This window comes from Rousettus aegyptiacus, unplaced genomic scaffold (genome assembly GCF_014176215.1).
Source record: "Rousettus aegyptiacus isolate mRouAeg1 unplaced genomic scaffold, mRouAeg1.p scaffold_m13_p_5, whole genome shotgun sequence".
Taxonomy (NCBI): Eukaryota; Metazoa; Chordata; class Mammalia; order Chiroptera; family Pteropodidae; genus Rousettus; species Rousettus aegyptiacus.
The window spans coordinates 33,994,733-34,016,884 of NW_023416308.1; the positions used below are offsets into that span (position 1 = coordinate 33,994,733).

At 37.3% G+C, this 22,152-nt stretch overlaps 1 protein-coding gene across 4 annotated transcripts in view; it reads right to left on the minus strand.

Annotated features, from left to right (window-relative positions):
• Window positions 1-21,207, minus strand: part of APLP2 (amyloid beta precursor like protein 2) — a 72,458-nt gene extending 51,251 nt beyond the window's left edge. For 2 of the 4 annotated variants that reach the window (XM_016139274.2, XM_016139273.2), the window contains exon 1: window positions 21,009-21,186. In XM_016139274.2, the coding sequence (XP_015994760.2) occupies window positions 21,009-21,113 (105 nt within the window). In that variant the 5' untranslated portion in view covers window positions 21,114-21,186. Of the gene's footprint in view, window positions 1-21,008 lie in introns of all 4 variants that reach the window. The other 2 variants (XM_016139271.2, XM_016139275.2) reach the window with 2 other exon arrangements.
• Between the last annotated feature and the right edge of the window lie 945 nt (window positions 21,208-22,152).

Below are 22,152 nucleotides of genomic sequence, written 5' to 3' on the forward strand. Positions count from 1 at the left end.
TTAGATATGATACCAAAAACATAGTCAACAACAACAAAAAACAGCTAATTGGACTTCATCAAAATTAAAAGCCTTTATGTATCAAAGGACACGATCGAGGGAGTGAAAACCCACAAGATATTTGTAAACTGTATACCTGATAAGAGATTGACATCCGGACTATATAAAGAACTTCTACAACTAAACAACCATTACTACAAAAATTCTATTCAATAGACATTTCTCCAAAGATATATAAATGGTCAACATGAAAGACGCTCAATATTACTAAACACAGAGAAATGAAAATTGAAACCACAGTGAGATATCATGTCATGCCCACATTAGGATGGCTACTAACGAGAGAGAGAGAGAGAGAGAGAGAGAGAGAGAGAGAGAGAGAGAGAGAGAGAGAGAGAGAGAGAGAGAGAGAAGGAGAGAGGGAGGGAGGTAAGGGAGGAGGGAGGAAGGTAAGGGGGGAGGGAGGGAGGCAGGAAAGAAGGAAAGAAAGAAGGAAGGAAGGAGAGGGAGAGCTAGGGGGGAGAGGGCGAGGAAGGAAAGAAAAAAAGAAAAATAAGTGTTAGCGAGGATGTGGAAAAACTGGAACACTTGTGCATTGACAGTAAGAATGTAAAAGGGTATATAGCCACTGTGGAAAACAGTTTGGCCGTTCTCAAAAATGTTACCATATGATCCAGCAATTCCACTTTTCAGTACATACATACCCCAAAGAACTGCCAGGAACTCAATCAAATACATGTCCAACAGTGTTCACAGCAGCATTACTCACAATATGGGAAGCACCCCAAATGTCCATCACCAGATGAATGAATAAACAAAATGTGTAACATATATACACAATAGAATATTATTCAGCTTTAAAAAGGAAAGACATTCTGACACATAAACCTTGAAATCATTATGCTAAGCAAAATAAGCCAAACACAAAAGGACAAATATTGTATGATTCTACTTATATGACGTATCTGCAATAGACAAATTCATTAAGAGGTTTCCATGAGCTGGGGTTCAATGAGTGCAGTTTCCATTTTAGATTATGAAAAATTCTGGAAATGGAGAGTTGATGGCTGCACAACAGTGCAAATGTACTTAATGATACCGAACTGTACACTTAAAAATGGTTAAAATGGTCAATTCTGTTACGTGTATTTTATCATGCATACAAAAAAATCTATGGAATTTGAGTTGCGCAATTTAGGGAAATTTTTATATCTGTGGCTGACATTGTAAAACGTCTGGAAGTAAACCCTAGAGAAATAGGTTTGAAAAAAGATAAGCTTTATTAAAATAATTTATTTTAAATGACTAGAGAAATACTGACTATCATTTTTCCAACAATATAAAAGGTTCTTTCACTTATCATCTTAGGAACTTTATGTTGCCTTTAACTGATGTTATTTGTTCTGTGACAGTGCCCTGCACGTAGCAATTTAACAAATGTGTGCCAACAATGACGACTACAAAGAACTTCAAGTGAATCAATTACCAAAGTCTTCAAGGTTTCTGTTAAATGTCGATTTAAGATACAGTTAAAAGAATAAAAAAGACACAGCCATTGCATATTGTTTAGGGAAAAATTAGAAATGTAAATATCCAATGATAAAGAAATGAATTAAATAAATTATAGAAGTGGAAAACCCTTACTTTTACATGAATATATTCCTAAAAAGATGAGGAAGTTTAAAGATATGCATATTATTTGGCAGTTCTGCTACTAGAAAGCTAACAATTTGTATAAATTTCAATTATTTCTAGTGTTTTAGGGGAAAAAATCCTTGAAAACATAGTCCTACCATTTTATAAACATTCCTTAACTTTTCTTACATAATTGAGCTCACAATATATTCACCAGGATTTAAAGACTCTCAATCCAGAATACCAAATAAGCACAAATTCCATCAAACCATGTGTGTCAAAACAATAAACACCCCTCTCCATTTTTACTCATTCTTATAAAATAAGGCAAAATGCAATCAAATATTCAAATTAGTTTCAATACTGCTGGCAAATATCCAACCACTGACTGGTAGGCAGCATCCTTACGCAATAACTCAAAATGTCTGTGTATCAGCTTAAGTACTCCAAATTCAGAGTATAAAAGACAACTTAGAGTGGTGGATGTTGTACATTTAAGAATGCAGGGAGTTCAAAGCCCCAAACCATAAAGGGTGATTCAATTAAAAGTGATGTAGTAAAATATGTAATGGCTTGGAAAGTCATTCAATATGTCAAATGGGGAGAGGTTATAAACACAAAAAGGGAAATTCATTCCTTAAAAAAATAAAGATGTACAAAAAACAAAATTGTAAAAAAATTATTTAAATTAGAGGCAATCTCTCTCTCTTTTTTTTTTTGGCTACACTTTCGTTTTCTAAATTTTCACAATGACCACATATTTCTTCTTTAACACATGACACACACTGAGTCACCATAGTAATTTGAAAGAGGCATTTTAAAATCTCGTGATCATTTTCAATGAAAGATTATAAGACATAAGGCACAGCAAATATGTTCCTTAGATCATACACATTCAAGTCATAATGTACAATTACTGTAAGTCTAAAATAAATCCCATGACCTGATAGTGGTTTGTTAATGAAGACTGAGAAACAACCTCAGAAGAATGTTCTCTTTACTTTCTGATTACTAAGAATTATCGACTGCAAATTTCTGCCTACATGTTGACTGGGAGTCTTCTCCACAGACATTCAGTGCCTGCAGGCCACCCTCGGATATCTCTTCCCTAGGCATCTGACCCAGGCCATCTATTCTACCAGTGAGCACAAACTTGAGACCCAGTTCATCACTTACTGATTTGTGACCTTGGTCAAGTTACTTTATCTGCACATGCCCCAGTTCCTGCATCTATAAACAGGGACAACCATAGTTCCTGTCTCAGAGGACTGTTCTAAGGCTTCAATGAATACATATAAAACACTATACACAGTAATTGTAACATAAATATAGCTGTTATTATTATATTCCAACTACCAGCAGAATCTTACACTCTATTCCTGCTTTTCTATTCTTCCCTAATTAAAGTCACAAACGTTCTCTCTATAAACTCTCAGTAAATATCTATTTTGAGGGAACTAACTTCCAATTATGGCCAACTAGGTAATTAAATGAACCTACCTAATAAGGACTAGAAAAGCAATATAAAATATTTTTTAAAGTATGCACTAAAAGGCAGTAGGGATCTAAAAAGATAGTGAAGATTTACTGGATGGAAGCCCAGGGAGATGAGTACAGCTTGGAGGACATTTTTTTTTCTTGGATAGTGAAAGATTCTGAAGAGAATAGCTGAGTAGTGCCTTTAACAGAATGGAAGGACGAAAGGGAAGAAGACTGAAGTGCAGGGTTGGAGAGAGAGAGGAAAGGAAATATACTTGGAGAACGTAAAGTCTGGAGTGGACATCTCAAAGCAGGCTGAAACTGGAAGGGTAATTCAGAAATTGACCGGATGTCAAGAGACTTCAGTTCGACTTTCAATCCTCTTAATCCATGAAATGAGAATGAGATCCTGGATTGCAAGTGACTTCAAGCTCCAGGTAGAAGTAAATCAAATGCTCTCTGGAATGTAACATTAGCCGAGGCCTCAAATTAATCTTTAAGCGTCTGTGTAAATAAAATGCCTGGCACATAACTAAAAATAATTTGACAAACATAAAGACAAAATAACACGAATTAAAACAAGCTGAAACAGACAACAGAAAAAGACCCACAGAAACCCCAGATACTAGAATTCTCAGACTTCAAGTATACTTATCATGTTCAAGGACATGAAAAACAAAAATCAAGAATTTTAACTGTGATCTAGAAATAATTTTAAAAACCAATTTTAAATTATAAAACTGAAAAGTACAATAACTGAAATTAAAAACTCAATGGACAGAGTATGTGGTAGATTGATATAGTTGAAGAAATTATTAGTAAGCAGAAAGAAAATCTATCAAATGAGACATGGAGAGACCTAGAAGATATAGTGATAATGTCTAAGATATTTGTTTTTGTTTGGAGTCCCAGAGAAAAGGAGAGAATAAGGCAGAAGCAATATTTCAGCAGATATTTAAATACTTAAATAGACAATGGCTGAGCATTTTCTAAGATTGAGGAAATACACCAAATCACAGATTTGAGGAGTTCTACAAGCAGAATACAGCTGATCTTTGAACAACACAGGTTTGAACTGCATGGATCCAGTTATATGTGGATTTTTCTTTTTTTCATTAAATACCTGTACTGTTTTCTATCAGTGGTTGGAGTCTGTGGACGTAGAAGGCCGATTGTGTGCATTGAGCTACACCATTTTATATAGGAGACTTAAGCATTTGCAGACTTCGGCATGCACAGGGTTCTGGAACCAATTCCCCGTGGATACAGAGGGCAATTAAAGTTTTGGAGGAACCAAAGATATATGTAGATTTTCAATTACATGGGAGTCAACCATTGTTGGATGGAATGGAATAAGAAAATATGGTGTGTGTGTGTGTGTGTGTGTGTGTGTGTGTGTGTGTGTATGTGTGTTGTATGGGTAATGGAATATTATTCAGCCATAAGAAAGAAAGAAATCCTACCATTTGCAATAACATAGATGGATCTTGCAGGCATTATGCTAAATGAAATACTATATAATCTCACTTAAATGTATAATCTTAAAAACACCAAACTCATAGATACAGAGAACAAATTGTTGGTTGCCAGAGACAGGGGGAAGGGGGCAGGGGATGAGGAATAGGGGGTTGACAAAATGAGTAAAGGGGGTCAAAAGGTACAAACTTCCAGTTATAAATATAAGTCCTGGGATGAACAAAGAGCACTAAATAAGGCAGATGAAAACCAAAGTACCTTAGCAATTACATGAAGTGTAAATGGACTAAATATTGCAATTAAAAGACAAACTGTCTACTAAATTAACAAAATAAAAACCATGAACATATTTAAAACAAAGATGGCAATATCAGACAAAATATTGATAAACAAAAAGATCCAGATAATCTCCACATATTTGGAAATTAAGAAATGTACTTCTAAATTATCCGTGAGTCAAAAAAAAAAAATCACAATGGAAAATCTACTATTTTACTTAAACATAATGAAAATATTATATACCAAACTTGTATGTTATTTAGGGTATGAATTTGAAACTAGTAGATAAGTTTCTGAAGATCAAATGCAGCTTAGTGATTATAGTCAACAATACTGTATTATAAACTTTAAAGCTGCTAAGAGACTAGGTCTTAATTGTTCTTGCCACAAAAAATAGTAATTATGTGAAGTGATTTGCTATTAGCAAATACCAAAGGGGTAAACATATTGCAACATATAAATGTATCAAATAAACACACTGTATAACTTAAACTTACAAAATGTTGCAGGTTAATTATAACTCAATTTTTAAAAAATAGAAAACTTTAAAAAAAACCCAGAAACTTGTGAACTGTAGCCAAAGCCCTGTTTAGAGGAAAATGTATGACTTTGGGTAAGTATAATTAGGAAGCTGAAAAGGAGGCTAAAAAAAATTGAATTAAGCAGTCATCTCTGTTAGAAAAAGAACAAATTAAGTCAAGGAAAAATAGAGAAAAATAATGAGAAATAAAATGTAAAACAAACAAACAACAGGGAGAATCAATAAAACTCGAAGTTGATTATTTAAACAAACTGTTAGATGGCTACAACGTAGGAGAATGCTGAATTCATCCCCTTCAATGAACAAAGTCAAATATACATGTATATAGAGAGCAATCACTCCTGTTAAACAGCTAGCGGCTAAATGGACAGCTTCTGAAAAACAAACAAAAGAGACCAATTAGAGAAGGTGGGAAACTGTGGGAGCTCTCAGGGAGCTGGGGGAACTCCCCATAAGGGAACAGTGAGCACCACAGTTTCCCTCCATTCTGAGTTCTATTTGATTTGGATGCTTTTGTCTCCCTGCAAGATCACCTGCAGAATGTTGCTAGCTATGATACCTGGAACCATTTTCCTCTAACAAAGGAGCAAGCAGGAACAACAAGGACCTGACCTGTCTGCCCAGAGCGCTCTGGCTTGGTAGGCCAGTGCCTCAGACATCTTAGGCACCTGCTTGGCTCCTACCAGCTTGCCAAAACCACCCACCACACAGAACCTACACAGAACTTGTTTCTACATATGGCCACTTGTTAAAAACTGGGAGAAGCATAGTAGCTATTCTGTCTAATTTGTATAGAAAGTCAAACAAAACGAAGACAGGAAAATCTCTCTCAAATGAAGAAACAAGAAAAACACCCAGGAAGGGTGGGTTGAGGGAACTCTAAAGAAATGGAGATAAGTAATTTGCCTGATGAAGAATTCAAAGAAATGGTAATAAGGATGCTCATCATACTTGAGAGTGGAATAGGAGAATTTAGGGAGAACTTTCACTAAGAGTAAGAAAGTATAATAAAGAACCAAGCAGACCTGAAGAATACAATAACTGAAAGGACACGGCGGGGGTGGGGATGGTGGGGGTGGGGGGAGAATGGCATAGATGATAGAAGCTCTGTTCATCCCTCTGACGACCAAATTTAAAGTTGTGACAGAAACAAGGAGCAAACGGCAAGGAAAAATTGCCTAGTATCTAGATCAACAAGCCATACAACTAGGGAGAAATCTAAGAAATCACCCCAACGGCAGAAGGTAAGATAGGGTGAGGACACGAGGCTGCTTGGTTCCAAGTGGCTAAGTGGGACGAAGGCTGTGGCTGTGGCAGCCAGCAGCTGCAGACGCCTCTTAAAGGGGCCGTGCCTGTGAATGGACTTTTATGGTGATGGAACTGATTGTGCTGAGCACCAGTGCCAGTTTGGCTGCACGCAGGGGGCACCAGGGACTTACAGGGAAACAATGAGTTGTTGGAGTGAGGGCCAAAGCGAGACTCTCTCTCTACAGAAGTGCGAGCGGTATCCATTGTTCCTCTGTTGAGCCCACCCCCTTCCCAGTATATGAAACAGCGCTGCCATAGCAGAGACGTCATCAAACTGGATAACAGAGGTTGCTCAACCCAGAGTATTCCCCGAAACTCCGCCTCCCCCACCTCGCAGCCCCACCCAAGCCACATCCGGGTGCATCTTCAGTCAGGTGCTCCTTGCTGAGCAGCACCTAGATGCACACTGGAGGCAGCTGGCCTCGGTTTCTGGTGTGCCCTTTTGAGGCAACTATAAGCACAGCATCTGTGGATTGCTTGCTGCATCTTAACAGGTGGCTCCAGAGAGGCAGAGGCTTGGGCTAAATTTGGCCTACAGCTGAACCCCTCTCAGACTGTGCCACTTGACACCTACTACACAATTCTACACTAAAACCGGAAAACTTAGGAGCTTTGCTTAGAACATAGAAACAGACACAGAAAGGCAGCCAAAATGGGAAGACAAAGAAGCAGAAACCATATGAGAACAGAAAGCCAGAAATAATGGAGTCAAGCAATTTAACAGATGCAGAGTTCAAAACACTAGTTATAAAGATGCTCAATGAACTTCTGAGAAGTGTAGATAAATCCAGTGAGAACTTCAACGAAGAGATAGAAAACATAAAAATGGAAATTATAAAAGAAACTGGTCTGAAATGAAGAATACATTATCTGAGATAAGTATAATACGTAGAATAAACAAAGGAATAAAAAAAAAGTGAATAAAGAAGAGGATCAAATGACCTAAATAGAGGACAGGAAAGCCTATCAGAATGGCAAGAAAAAAGAAGCCGAGACTATAATAATAATTTCAGGAGCCTATGGGACACTATTAAAGGTCAAAGCATCTCATCGGAGTACTGGAAGGAAAACAAGATGCTGAACAGCTATTTGAAGAAAAAATGATGGAAAACTTCTCTAAACTGGTGACGAAAATAGACACAAAACCTCAGAAAGCTCAGAGAATCCCCAAAACCAGGAATCCAAAGAGGCCCACACCAAGACATATCATAATTAAAATGTGCAAGGTTAAATACAAAGAGAGAATCTTAAAAGTAGCAAGGGAAAGGCAGATAGTTACCTACAAGGGAGCTCCCATAAGACTGGCAGCTGATTTCTCAAAAGAAACTATGCAGGACAGAAGGGCTTGGCACAAAATATTCGATGTGATGAAGACCAAGGAATTTATCACCACCAAGCCAGTATTACAGGAAATGTTGGAGAGACTTTTTTAAGAAGAAAAAAACATGTATCAAAAACAGGAATAAAGAATTTTAACAACTACATTCCTATCAGCAAGTACCTCAAATGGAAAAGAATTAAGTGCTCCAACTAAAAGACAGAGTGGATGAATGGATAAGAAAATAAGACCCCTACAAGAGACTCACCTCAGATTAAAAGACACATACAGACTGAAAGGAAGGGGAAGGAAAAAGATATTGCCTTGATGGACCTAGAAGATATTGTGGTGAATGAAAAGGGATGGATAGAGAAAGACAAATATCACATGATTTCACATACATGTGGAATCAAAAGAACAAAATCAACAACAAAAGCAGAAATAAACTCATAAATACAGGGAATATTTAGAGAACTAGTAGATGGGAGGGAGTTGGGGGATGGCAAAAAAAAGGCAAAGGGATTAAGAGGTACAAATGGATAGTTGCAGAATAGACATGGAGATGTAGAGTGTAGCACGGAGAAGAGGGTTAATAATGTTATAATAAATATATAAGGGGGGAAAAGGGTACTATATTTAGTGGGGGCATCACTGTGAGTTATGTGACTCTCTCATCACTATGCTATACAACTGAAACTGGTATATTATTGGATGTCAACGATAAGTGGGAAAAAACCTCACTGAATTGTATAATGTAAATACGGGCAACTAATTGTTGATTATATTTCAATAAAGACAAAAATGAAAAAAAAAGGATACGATAACTGAAATGAAAACCACATTAGGAGGAATCAACTACAGATTAGCTAATAGAGAAGGTCAGATCGGTGACCTGGAAGACTAGTGGAAATCAACCAATCAGAACAGGAAAAGAAAAAAAATTTTTTAAATAAGGATAGTTTAAGGGCTCTCTGGGATATTAACAAGCACTCAACCATTTGCAACATAGGAATCCCAGAAGGAGAAGAAAATGAGAAAGAAACAGAAACTTTATTTAAAGAAATAGCTGAAAACTTCTAACTTGAGAAAGGAAACAGACATCCAGTCCAGAAAGCACAGAATTCCAAACAAGATGAACCCAAAGCGACCCACAACAAGACATATTGTAATTAAAATGGCAAAAGTTAAAGATAAGAAGACAATCTTGAAGGAAGCAAGAGGAAAACAATGAGTCACATACAAAGAAAACCCCATAAGAATATCAGCTGATTTCTCATCAGCAACTTTGCTGGCAAGAAGGGAGGGGCAGGACATCTTTAAAGTACTGAAAGACAGGAACCTATAACCTAGAATAATTTACCAAGCAAGGTTGCTATTCAGAATTGAGGAGAGATAAAGAGTTTCCTGGACAAGGCAAAACTAAAGGAGTTCATCACCATTAAAATAGTTTTACAAGAAATGTTAAAGAGTCTTCTTTAACCAGAAAAGGTCGTAACCAGAAATAATATAAGAAAAAAAATCTCATAGTAAAATCAAATATTTAATACAGCAAATCAAACATTTAAAAAGCGACTATTAGGGTCCAAAAAAAAAAAAGTATCAAACTCAACCCAAACTACAACAAGCAGTTAGTAGATATACAGCACAAAAAGATCTAAAACGTGACATCAAAAGCAGATTGGAAAGGGAAGTGAAAATGCAGTGTTTACAGAATATATTCAAACTTAAGTGCCTACCAGTTTAAAACAGACAGCTATAAATAAACCTCATGGTAACCACAAATCAAAAACCTACAAAAGATAAATACAGAACAAAGAGAAAGGAATGCAAACAAAACACTGAAGAAAACCAGCAAACCACAAGGGAAAAGGATCAAGAGAAGAAAGGAACAAAGGAGAATATAGAAACAACTAAAAAACAACAAAATGGCAATAAGTACATAATAATAATTATTTTAAATGTAAATGGATTAAATGTTCGAATAAAAAGACATAGCACATGACTGAATGGGTTAAAAAACATGATTCATCTATATATTGCTTACAAGAGACTCACTCACTCCAAATCAAAAGACACATACATACTGAAAGTAAAGGGAAGGAAAAAGATATTCCATGCAAACAGAAACAAAAAAAGCTAGAGTAGCAATACTCATATCAGATAAAATAGACTTTAAAACAAAAACTATGGGGGGGAAAAAAGACAGACATGACATAATAATAAAGGGGTCAATTCTAGAATAGGATACAACAGTTGTAAACATGTATGCACCCAATGTAGAAGCACCTGAATATATAAAGCAATTATTAAAGGCCATAAAGGAAGAAATCTAAAGTAATACAACAATAGTAAGGGATTTTAATATCCCATGCACATAAGTGGATAAACCATCCAGGTGGAAAATTAAGGAAATAATGGCCATGTCACATTAAACCACATGCAGCTAACAGACATTTTTTTGAAACACTGCAGCCAAAAACTGCAGAACGCACATTTTTTCAAGTGCACATGGAATATTCTCCAGGATAGATCACATATTAGGCCACAAAACAAGCTTCAATAAATTCAAGATTGAAATCATACCAATCATCTTTTCTAACCACAGTGGTATGAAACTAGAAATCGACTAAAGGAAGAAAACTGGAAAAAACACAATTAAATGGAGACTAAACAGCATGCTATTAAACAACCAATGGACCAAAGAAGAAATCAAATAGGAAATAAATAATTATCTTAGAACAAATAGAAATGAAAACACATGTTTTCAAAATTTATGGGACAAAGTTCATAGTTATATGAACTTTCTTGAGGCCTACCTCAAGAAACAAGAAAGACCCCAAATAAATAATCTAACTCTACAACTAAATGAACTAGAAAAAAAAAAGTAGACAGAAAAAAAGGAAACATTAAGATCGTAGCAGAAATAAACAATAGAAATTTAAAATATATTTAAAAGACCAATAAAACTAAGATCTGGTTCTTTAAAAAGATAAAACTGACAAACCTCTACCCAAACTCATCAAGAGCCCAAATAAATAAAATAATAAATCAAAGAGAAGTTACAACCACCACCACAGAAATACAAAGCATTATTAAAGAATACTATGAACAATTATATGCCAACAAATTTGATGTTATAGAAGTAACGGATACATTTCTAGAAATATATAAACTTCCAAGACTGAATCTAAACACAATTACTAGCAATGAAATTGAAACAGTAATCAAAAATCTCCCAACAAATGTAAGTCCAGAACCAAAAGGCTTCAAAGGTAAATTCGACCAAAAATTCAAAGAATTAACGCCTATCCTTCTTAAACTATTCCAAAACCTTTAAGAGAGAATACTTCTAAATTCTATGAAACCTGTATTACCTTGATACCAAAACAAGATAAATACATCACAAAAAAAGAAAAAGGTCAATGTCCTTGATGAACATACATGCAAAAATCTCAACAAAATATCAGCAAACCGGATTCAACAATATAGTAAAAGAATTTTACATAATGACAAAGTGAGATTCATCCCAGGGAAGGATGGTTTGACATCCGTAAATCAATCAACACGATGCATCACATTAATAAAGGGGAAAAAAACATAAAATCATCTCAATAGATGCAAAAAATGCATTTGACAAAAATCGACACCCATTTATGATAAAAATTCTCAGTAAAGTGGGAATAGAGGGAACAAACCTCAACATAATAAAGCCCATATATGACAAAGCCACACCTAACATCACACTCAACAGTGACAAGCTAAAAGCATTTTCCTTAAGATCATAAACAAGACAAGGATGCCTACAATCATCACTTCTATTCAATAAAGTGCTGGAAATCCTAGCCACACCAAACAGACAAGAAATAAAAGGCATCCAAATCAGAAAGGAAGAAGTAAAACTCATCATTTGCAGATGACATTATACTGTATATAGAAAACCTTAAAGACTGCACTGAAAAACTATTAGAATAAATGAATTGAGTAAAGTTGCAGGATATAGAATCATACAAAAATCTACTATCTTTCTATATACTGGTAACAATCAGAAGGTGAAATTAAGAAAAAAAATCCCATTTACAATTGTATGAAAAAGAATAAAATACGCAGGAATAAATTTAACTAGAGATGTGAAAAACCTGTACTCTAAAAACTAAAACAATGAAGAAAGAAACTGAAGAAGGTGCAAATAAATGGAACGATATTCTTTGCTCATGAATTGGAAAGACTGATATTGTTAAAATGTCCTTACTACCTAAAGCAACCTACAAATTCAATGCAATTCCTATTAAAATACCAATGGAACCACAATGGATTCCAAACAGCCAAAGAAATCTAGAAATAAGAACGAAGTAGGAGGAATCACACTCTCTGACATCAAACTATACTACAAAGCTACAATATTCAAAACAGTATGGTACTGGCATAAAAACAGATATGTAGATCAATGGAAGACAGAGCCCAGAAATAAATCCTCCCTTATTTGGTCAATTAATCAATGACAAAGGAGCCAGAGATATACAATGGGATAAAGACAGTCTTTTAAATAAGTGGTGTTGGAAAAACTGGACATGACATACATGAAAAACAAAATAAAGAAATTAGACCACTCTCATATATCATATAGAAAAATGAACTCAAACTCAAGGTTTAAAGCCTTGAATGTAAGACCTGCAACCATAAACCTCCTAGAAGAAAACACAGGCAGTAACACTGACATAGTTCTTAGCAATATCTTTCTGAATGTCTCCTTGAGTAAGGGAAACAAAAGGAAAAATAAACAAATGGGACTACATGAAACTAAAATGTTCTTGCACATTGAAGAGACAACCTACTGAATGGGAGAAGATATTCACCAACGATACATCTGATAAGGAGTTAATATCTAAAATAAGGAAGGAAGGAAGGAAGAAAGGAAGGAAGGAAGGAAGGAAGGAAGGAAGGAAGGAAGGAAGGAAGGAGGGAAGGAGGGAGGGAAGGAGGGAGGGAGGGAGGGAGGGAGGGACTAAAAAAACAATCTGATTAAAAAATGGGCAGAGGACATGAAAAGACATTTCTCCAAAGAAGACATACAGATGGCCAACAGATTTGAAGAGATGCTAAACATCACTAATTATCAGGGAAATGCAAATTAAAACCACAATGAATTATCATCTCACACCTGTTAGAATGAATATCCTCAATAAATCAACAAATAACAAGTGCTGACAAGGAAGTGGAGAAAGGGAACTCTCATGCAGTATTGGTGCATAAATTAGTGCAGCTACTATGGAAAACAGTATAGTGATTCCTCGAAAAATTAAAAATAGAGCTGCCATATGATCCAACAATTCTACTTCTGGGTATTTATCCAAAGAAAACAAAAACACTAATTCGAAAATATATATGCACTGCTATGTTCATTGCAATATTACTCATTATAGCCAAGATATGAAAGCAACCTAGATGTCCATCAATAGATGAATGGATAAAGATATGGTATGTGTGTGTGTGTGTGTGTGTGTGTGCAATATTATCCAGCAATAAAAAAGAATGAAATCTTGCCATTTGTGACAACATGGATGGACCTAGAGGGTATTATGCCAAGTGAAATAAGTCAGACAGGGAAAGACAAATACCTCATGATTTCACTTATATGTGGAACCTAAAAAGACAAAACAAATGAATAAACAAAACAGAAACAGACCCATAGGTAGAGAGAACAAACTGAAGGTTGCCAAAGGTGGGAGAAAGAATAAAGAAAAAAAAGACTATTAACACCTGGCTGATTATCAAAAAAAGAGAAAAATAACCAAAACCAAGAATGAAAAAAGGGGACAAACTACAGTCTACTGACATTACGAAGACAATAAATATATTATGAAAGACTTCAATCGAATAAAGTCCATTTAAGTAGTTTGATGAATTAAATTCCGATAGAAACTTAACCAAACTCACACAAGATATGAATAATCCTATAAATAATAAGTAAATTTAATCCATATTTAGAAACCTTACCACAAAGAACATTCCAGATGACTGTATGTCCTCAGGATAGGACAAGACTTCTCAAATAGGACACAAAAGGCACCTGTTATAATTTTAAATAATTTTTAAAGAGGAAACTGATAAATTGGACATTAAAATAAAGAACTTCTAAAAAAAATTAAGAACTTTTTCATAGACATCAAGACAGTGAAAAGGCAATCCAAAAGTGAACAGCATTATTTCAATAACCTCAAACTAGAAACAGCCCAAATGTCCATCAACTGAACAAATTGTGTTTTCTTCATACAATGGAATACTATACAGCAATGGAAACAAATTAACCACAGCTACACTCATTATAAATGACTGTCAAAACATGTTAGTGAAAGAGACCAGATACCTAATAATACAAATTGAAGGATTTCATTTAAATAAAGCTAGAGAACAGGAAAAACTAAACTATAGTGTTTAGGAGTGAATGCGTTAGTGGTAAAATTACAAAGAAAAGCAAGAAGTAATTACAAAAAATAAAAGTCAGGGTAATAGTTACTGGGTGGGGGAGGGGGTATCTATTTCATAACCTTGGCAGTGGTTACACAAGTATATGTTTTATAAAAATACACTAACCTATAATTTTTCCTTTTGTGTACTTATAAATTTTAAAAACTCAAAATACTCAAAGGTTTCAGATGTTGAGTGGGGAAGGATGCAATGGTGCCCTGCACGCATGGTACCTTCAGGAGTATGGGGCTATCTTTATCTACAGTTCAAGTACCTTAGGATTCTTCTTACCTTCTAAAATCATTATATAACATTGTCAAACAATTGAACATTCTGCACTGATAAGCAATTATTTATTATAACTCTTAAGAGCCAGAGCAAGTGTCTTTAGAATCCAAATAGATAAAAGGGATCTCTCTCCGCATGAAAACATGAATGGGAATGCTAAATTCCCAAATCATTTAAAATAAGAGTTACTTCTGGAAAGGAAGGTTAATGGGAAGAGGAAAAGTTCAAGGACTTTCTATTATGTTTTACTTCTTTATATTTTAGTTCTTCCAAAAAGAAAGGCTAAGGCAAGTATGAAAGTGTTAAAATTCAACAAAATGGGTTAAGGAAGTTAACAAAGTATAAAATATTCAAGCATACCTATGTTGTTTACCACCACCATTAAATTCCACTTGTTCTCCTTCTCTAGGCTAAATAGCTCCTTTATAGTTTCAAGTCAAATTTTTCATATACTTCACCATTCCAGCCATTTTATTCTGGATGGCAATTTTCCTCTAAATGAGGTACCAAGATCCAAATAACTGCACTGTTTGAGAGTCCTCCTAAATCTCATTTTCACCACCAAACTTTTAACTCACAGATAATTCTAGTAAGATTACATTCTTTTTCTTTCCAGCCGGCCCAGCTATACAACCTCTCAAATGGAGAACACCCTTGTACCAGACATTGAGTTATCTACCTATCGTCCTCTTTTCCAATAGAACCCAACCTGATATCTCAGCTAATCATGGAGATACCATTCCCCTGCCCATGTCTGGTTTGGCTAGAAGCATCTGATGCAATTCTGTCCAATAAGACTTGAGGGGTGTTGTGCTGGTGGGCTTTGAGAAAGGTTTCTTCACTCTTAAAAGGAGATATACAAGAATAAATAGTCTCATCTTCTCATAGAGTTATCAAATCAGAGTATGCCCTCTGGAAATGCACCAGTCATGCTGCAACCATGATGCACTTGGCTAAGGCAGAGGAGAGAGGTTTGTACTGAGCTGCTCAATTAACCAACCCACCAGGTGCCCCAAGTCCAAATGCTGATTCTCTCTTTACCACAATCTTATTCCAGTCGTAATGGTTACTGAGTGAACCTCTTCTTAACGTTTTGTTCATCAACTAGGCCGGTAATTGTAAATCTGGTGCTAGTAGCCTTTCGCTTCCAAATAATCCCATACTCTCATTTTTATAAGACTTCCCAAAAAGGGGTCATATTTTCGTAATTTTTTTTTGTCAGAATACAAAGATAAAACAAGCTTACCATTTAAAAAAAAAAATGAACTTAAAAGACATTAAAAGTTTTTTTTAAATCATAGAAAATGTAAAAACGCCAAGTCTTCTGTGATTACATCCCCTAAAGATAACTGGTTAACAGTTTGGTATATATTGATTCGTGGTATGTTGTAGCTTCTATGAAATTAGTTTCCTTTAAAGAAAATAATTCTATCAGGTTTTTTTGATAGTGGGGAAGAGAGATAGGCATGCACAAAAAGAAATCTGCAACCAAAAGGAAAATATTATGAAAAACCCAGATATAGAAGAACAGACTTAGAATAGGACAGACTAATTCATACCCTAGCCCTGTTGTATTATTTTAAACCCTTGGCCTCTACTGACTTCCTTCATAGTAGGGATAAGAATACCTACTTCATCAGACTGCTCAGGAACTTATACAAGATAATGTACCCAAATTAGTTCAGTTGAGTTTTTGTTTGCTGGGATTGTTTTTCTCCCCTTGCACATGAGAATCACCTGGGGAGCATTTGAATATAAGACTCCCAGATGTACTCAATAACAATCTCTGGGGGTGGAGACTTGAAATCGCATGCAAGTGTATTCAGTAGAGTAAAAGGCCCATGTATTGTTTGTTTTTACTACTCTATTGTTTAGCATCTAACAACAGTAGGATGAATAACAAATGAAAACTCATATTTTAAAAATAGATTAGTTATGTTTAAAAAGATTTCATTGAAAAAGACCATGATACTTTTCTAAGAAAAATTCTCTTAGCAAAAGTAACTATTATACTTGATACAAAGGACTTGAGCTCATTTCTACTTGAATGTGCCTCCATGGTTCACCTTCTATCTCAGGCCATATATCAAGGTACACTACACTAAATTTAATGAAGCATCAGAGTAATGTAGTTCAGCTTACTAAAAAACTCATGAAAATTGGATTATGGGTGATTTCAAATTCTCTCTCAAATGGCTGCTCCATAGAAACTACAATTACTGTACAAATATTTATCCTCACTTTTTATCATATGGAAAACTTTTTCTTTCAGTCGTTCATTTTAAGACAATTCAAAATAATAATTGTTAGGTGCTAGCTTCAATATACAATATACACCACTTTTATAAAATGTATGTACCTGATAGATCTAGAAGGATACACACCATCAAAATATTTACAGTGAGGTTTCCATGGATAATAAATATTTCAGATTATTTTTTCATTTCTATGTTTACATCTATTTTTTACTTTTACATAAACATGCACTACCTATATAATATTTCTTCTATTATTTTAAAAAGAAAATGCAAAAGCCCAAGAATTCAGTAAGGGTAAATAACATAAAGAATCTTGAAAGGTTTTTAAATTTCGATTTTCCAAAGTCAAACAATATGACATGTTTAAAAATCTGATTTTTATATTTGGAAAAAATTAATAACCCTTCACGTATTGCTGCCAAGAATTCTAAAGCTCTTGAGCTTTAAAAATAACCATCTTTTCAAATGCAATAAAAGATATTATTGGGTCAGCTGACAAACTGGAATAGACAGTATTTGATTTGATCAAAGTAGTGTTAAATTTCCTTAAGCTGATAATTGTATTAAGGTTATGTAAGACAATGTCCTTGGTTCTTAGGAAATACACATTGGAAATATATACTGAAATTTTCAAGGGTACAGGGGCAATGATGTATGCAACTTACTCTCAAAAAGTTCTGCAAAAAGTGATAATAGAATGAATGATAAAGCAAATGCTAAATAGGGGAAAGGGTATGAGTTGTTTGTACAATTTTTGCAATTTTTTTGTAAACTTGAAATTAAAATTTTTAGTTGAAAAAGTAACAGAAAAAAATAATATATTCGAAATTGTCCTAAAAAACACTTAAGATCATGCTGAACCAAGTTAAAGCAAGACTTTATTGGGGGAAAACAGCAATACACTTTAAATTGTGCTAATAAAAACACTAATGTAGGACCAACTTCAAGCAAGACACTAAATTAGCACTGCCCAGTCGAAATATAGTGAGCCATATATGGAGTATTTTCTAGTAGTCACTTTAAAAATTAAAACAAGTGAAGCTAATTTTAATATATTTTACTTTGCCAATGTCTAAAATATTACCATTTCAATGTAATCAATGTAAAAATTATTGTCATAATTTACATTTTGTTCATACTAAGTCTTCAAAATCTGGCGTGCATTTTACACTTACATCTCTGAGCAGATCCTAGGAAATTCCATAGGAAATATTTAACCTGCATTTAGATTTCATAATACGCACACTTAAAAAAGTAGATTCACATAACCAAGTTGTATCAAACACAGTCAGATGTTTTCCAATCACTGATTTGAGTACCAGTTTTTAAATGTAAAGGCAAATTAACTAAAATTAAATACAATGGAAAATGCATTCCTCAATCACACTATCCACACTGCAGCAAGCTCAGAAGCCACATGTGGCTACACTATGGGACAGCACAACTTTAGATGATGAAACAAATTCTTTCTATGAAAGGAGAACCTGATTGACAAAATTTAGTTTATCATATTTACTGAAACTTTTAACATAGTTATGATTTAAAAAAAGATATTCCTACCAGAAGCAGTGGTATTTCTCTAAGTCATAATCAGACATTCCCTATACGAAGCCTTCTTTATTATTCTGCTGCAGGTGTCATAGTTTGAATTTCTTGAAACTGGCTATCAAATGACCCACTTACTTTTTAAATGTGACAGAAACTTCAATTGTCCACTGTATAGAGTGCAGAGTTTCAGCACAAATACTGTTTGAGAATCTCAAATAGGAGCAATGCACACAACGGTACTTGTCCCAGATTTAAGAGGAAGTGGCCCTGAGTTAAAGAGGTGGGTTTTTCTTTAAAACAGGTGTAAGAGATTAATTCAGTTAACACCAAGCAACAGTAAAGATACAACAATCAATAATTCTGTGCCAAGCAACTTGATCAAGGATTTGGCTAGAATTGCTTGGGCTGATCTCAATAAAAACCATCCTAAAACATCTTGATTTAGGCCATTCTCACCTAAATTAAGGCTTAAGCAGTCCTTTGCCTAATAAATAAAAAATATAAACATATGAATAAAATTCTGCCTGCTTGACAAAAGGAAAAACTATTTGGAAGATAATTTAGTGTGGGCAAAAATATAGTTCCAAAGAACAGGAGTTACCATAAAATAGCATTTAAAACCTGTTTTAGGGAAATGTCTAATTTCTACTTTGTCTAGCCAGAGTTTGTCAACTGAACAATGTTGTGGGTAACAATCAAATTTAATCCATAACTAACACTGATATTGTTAGTTCTCTGCAGGCATCCAAGTGTTAATACTCTGCTTAAACTTGAAAAGATGTTCTTTAAAATTGATAAAACCTTTATTGTAAATTCACTGGTGCCTAAAGGTACTCATACCCCTGGGAAGTGAGGTAAAAGTGGAAAATAATTTTTGTCAGCTTATCTGGCTTTAAATTCTATATTCTATACAAAATCTTTTTCCCCCCCTTCCCCTTCTACCACACTGATCTACCTTGCTTTCATGGGATATCATATTGGAAATTATAGATATAAATCTAAGCATTGCGTGGAAGCTAAAATAATCGTAATCTAAAAGCATTTGTATATAAACGTCAACTATTTCTATTTAAAATTTAACTTCCTTTTCTCCCCTAAAGAATCCTAAAGCTTTAAGCAGAATAAATACAGATGTTTTAGGTCGTTCCATTGGAAAAGGTTTAATTTTGATTCGGTTTATTTTACCCATGGAAATATTTAAACGTTCTGTAGAAGAACATGTTCTAACTGGGGTTTTTATTAGAAAGTTCTGTCAATACCTATGTAATCAAATCCCGTCTCACTCTGAAATTAGCTAACGCAGAATCAATTGTAATTCAGAAAATAATGAATAGGGAAGAGAAATAAACGACACCACCAGAAACTCACATTCCTGTCCCACAGTTCAAGCGCTATTTCGAGAAGGAAGGTAAAAATAAAGTCCTAGGTGCCTTAATAACAAAAAGGTTTGCGTGAAGCGGAGGCATCCAGACACGCCGCAGAACCCACACGGATCCCAGCGACCCGCCTGTTCACGCAGCCTCAACTCCAGAAATCACCCATGAATCCAGGCCACTTAACTATCTAGCAGCACAAAGATGTTTACAGGGGTATCAGATGCAGAACTACTTAAATTCTGTCATCAAAAAAAGTGGGGTTACATGAGTTTTACCTCTCCTACCCGCGAAAACTCACTCTAAAAGAGAACAACACCGTTACCAGAGAGAGGTTTCCCCTTATTCAGTAGGCTCAGGCAAACGGCTATATTTAACAATTCTTCTCTAAGGTCTGGTGCCAGAGCGGTAGATCTCCTGGAGAGGGAGGCAGGCGCGCAGGAAGCAGAGGCACACCCGCGGCCGGTGCAGAAGCGCGCTCGCCCGGCACCGCGGCACCTCCAGGGGCCGACGCGAGAAGCTGCATCCCACAGTGGCGAGCCCACCTCGCCAACAAAGGCTGCATCTGCCGCTTACCCGCGGAAAGCCCAGTACAGTCCGCGGAGAGCGCGCTGCCCCCTTAGCCCGGGGACGCCGCGAGGTCCGGACTGCGGACCGAAGCTCGCAGCGTCCCGGAGGAGGGCGTGGTGGGTGTCTGGACTGCTTGAAGTCCCTCGAGGAGGTGGCGGCGCGGCGGGCGGGCTGGGGGCTGGGGAGTCCGAGGCGGTCCGCCGCCCCCCGCAGCCCCGATGTCTTTCATTTGGCCTCTGCGGCGGCTGAGGCAGCCCGACCTCCAGCGCTAAGCACTGCGCCAAGCAGGGGCGGGAGAAGGCGCGCCAGACCCGCCGCAGTGCCGGACCGCCACCCTCCTCGCGCGCCCACCCCTAGCCGGGCCCGTCCTGGACCCCGCGGCTCGCCGGTCCCTCCCCCGCTCCCTCGTCCCGCAGGCCGCGCTTCCAAGACGGGAGGAGACTGCGCTCGGACTCTCGCCCGCTCCCCACCTCGACGTAGCCGGCCAGCGCCGCGGCGGGTGCCGTGAGTCTGAGCAGCAGCAGGACCAGGAGCCTGCCCGTGGCCGCGGCGGCCGCGGTCCCGGTGGCTGCCATCCTTCGCCGGGTCGCTCTAGCGCTCGGCTCTCAAGCTCACACACAATCACGAGGGAACCTTCCCACCGCGACCCAGAAGCATCTGAATCCCGTTCGCCGCCGCCCGGGGGTTTTACACCAACCGGAACTGACTTCACAAAGCTACGCCCTCCTTCCCCACTGACCAATGTCGGTCCGCAGAACAGCCCCTTGTTCGGAGCTGACCCAATCAGGGGGACGGCAGAGCCTGCACCTCCCGTCCTCCCCAGCTGCGCGCCCCCTCCAGGCCCCGCCCCTGGCCGCTGACGGCCCCGCCTCCGCCCCCGCCCTGACCGTGGCGGGCGAGGCACCGCGGGGTTCTCGCGGCCGGAGCCTGGCGTCGGTCTACTCCGGCTGCGGTCGCTCCCGCATCCCTCACCCCGAGCGTTATCGGTCCGCGCTGCGCTCGCCACTCTACCTGCAGCCTCCTGATATGGGCACGCCCCGTTCCCCCGCCACTGCGGGGTATTTTTCAGATTCCTTTGGGTACCGCCCTCTTTTGGGTTCTGAAAAATATTTTCATTAAAAACACAATTTTAAAAAACAGGATGAATTTTTCCCAGTCCTGGCATGTGTACCGAAGGCCCTCCCCCGAAGCTGGGCAAGGGTAAATGAGGCAGTTTCCTCCTCTACCGGCCACCGCACAGAGCGCTCCGCCTTTCCAGAGCGCTGCTCGCCCAGAGCTGGCTTCGCCCTTCCTCACATCTGTACCGGGCGGTGTTTTCCATGCTTTTGACCTCTGTTCCTTAGGCCCTATCCTTACGCTTCCTTTTCAGCGTTCATTTGAGCCGGTTTTATCTGCCTTCAGCTGGAGACCAGTAGTACAAGGACCACATCTGACCTTAGAGTCCAAGTCCCTTTCGTGTGTTATAGGAAAAGATCATTTTTCTTTCCTCTTCAGATTAAGATCACTAACAAGAGAACTGCGTCCCTGCACCTTCTTGCTCCACTGCATTTCCACTTCAACTGGGAAAACATTCTGCTACCCCATTTCACTAGGCTCGGCCTTGCCACTGCTTTC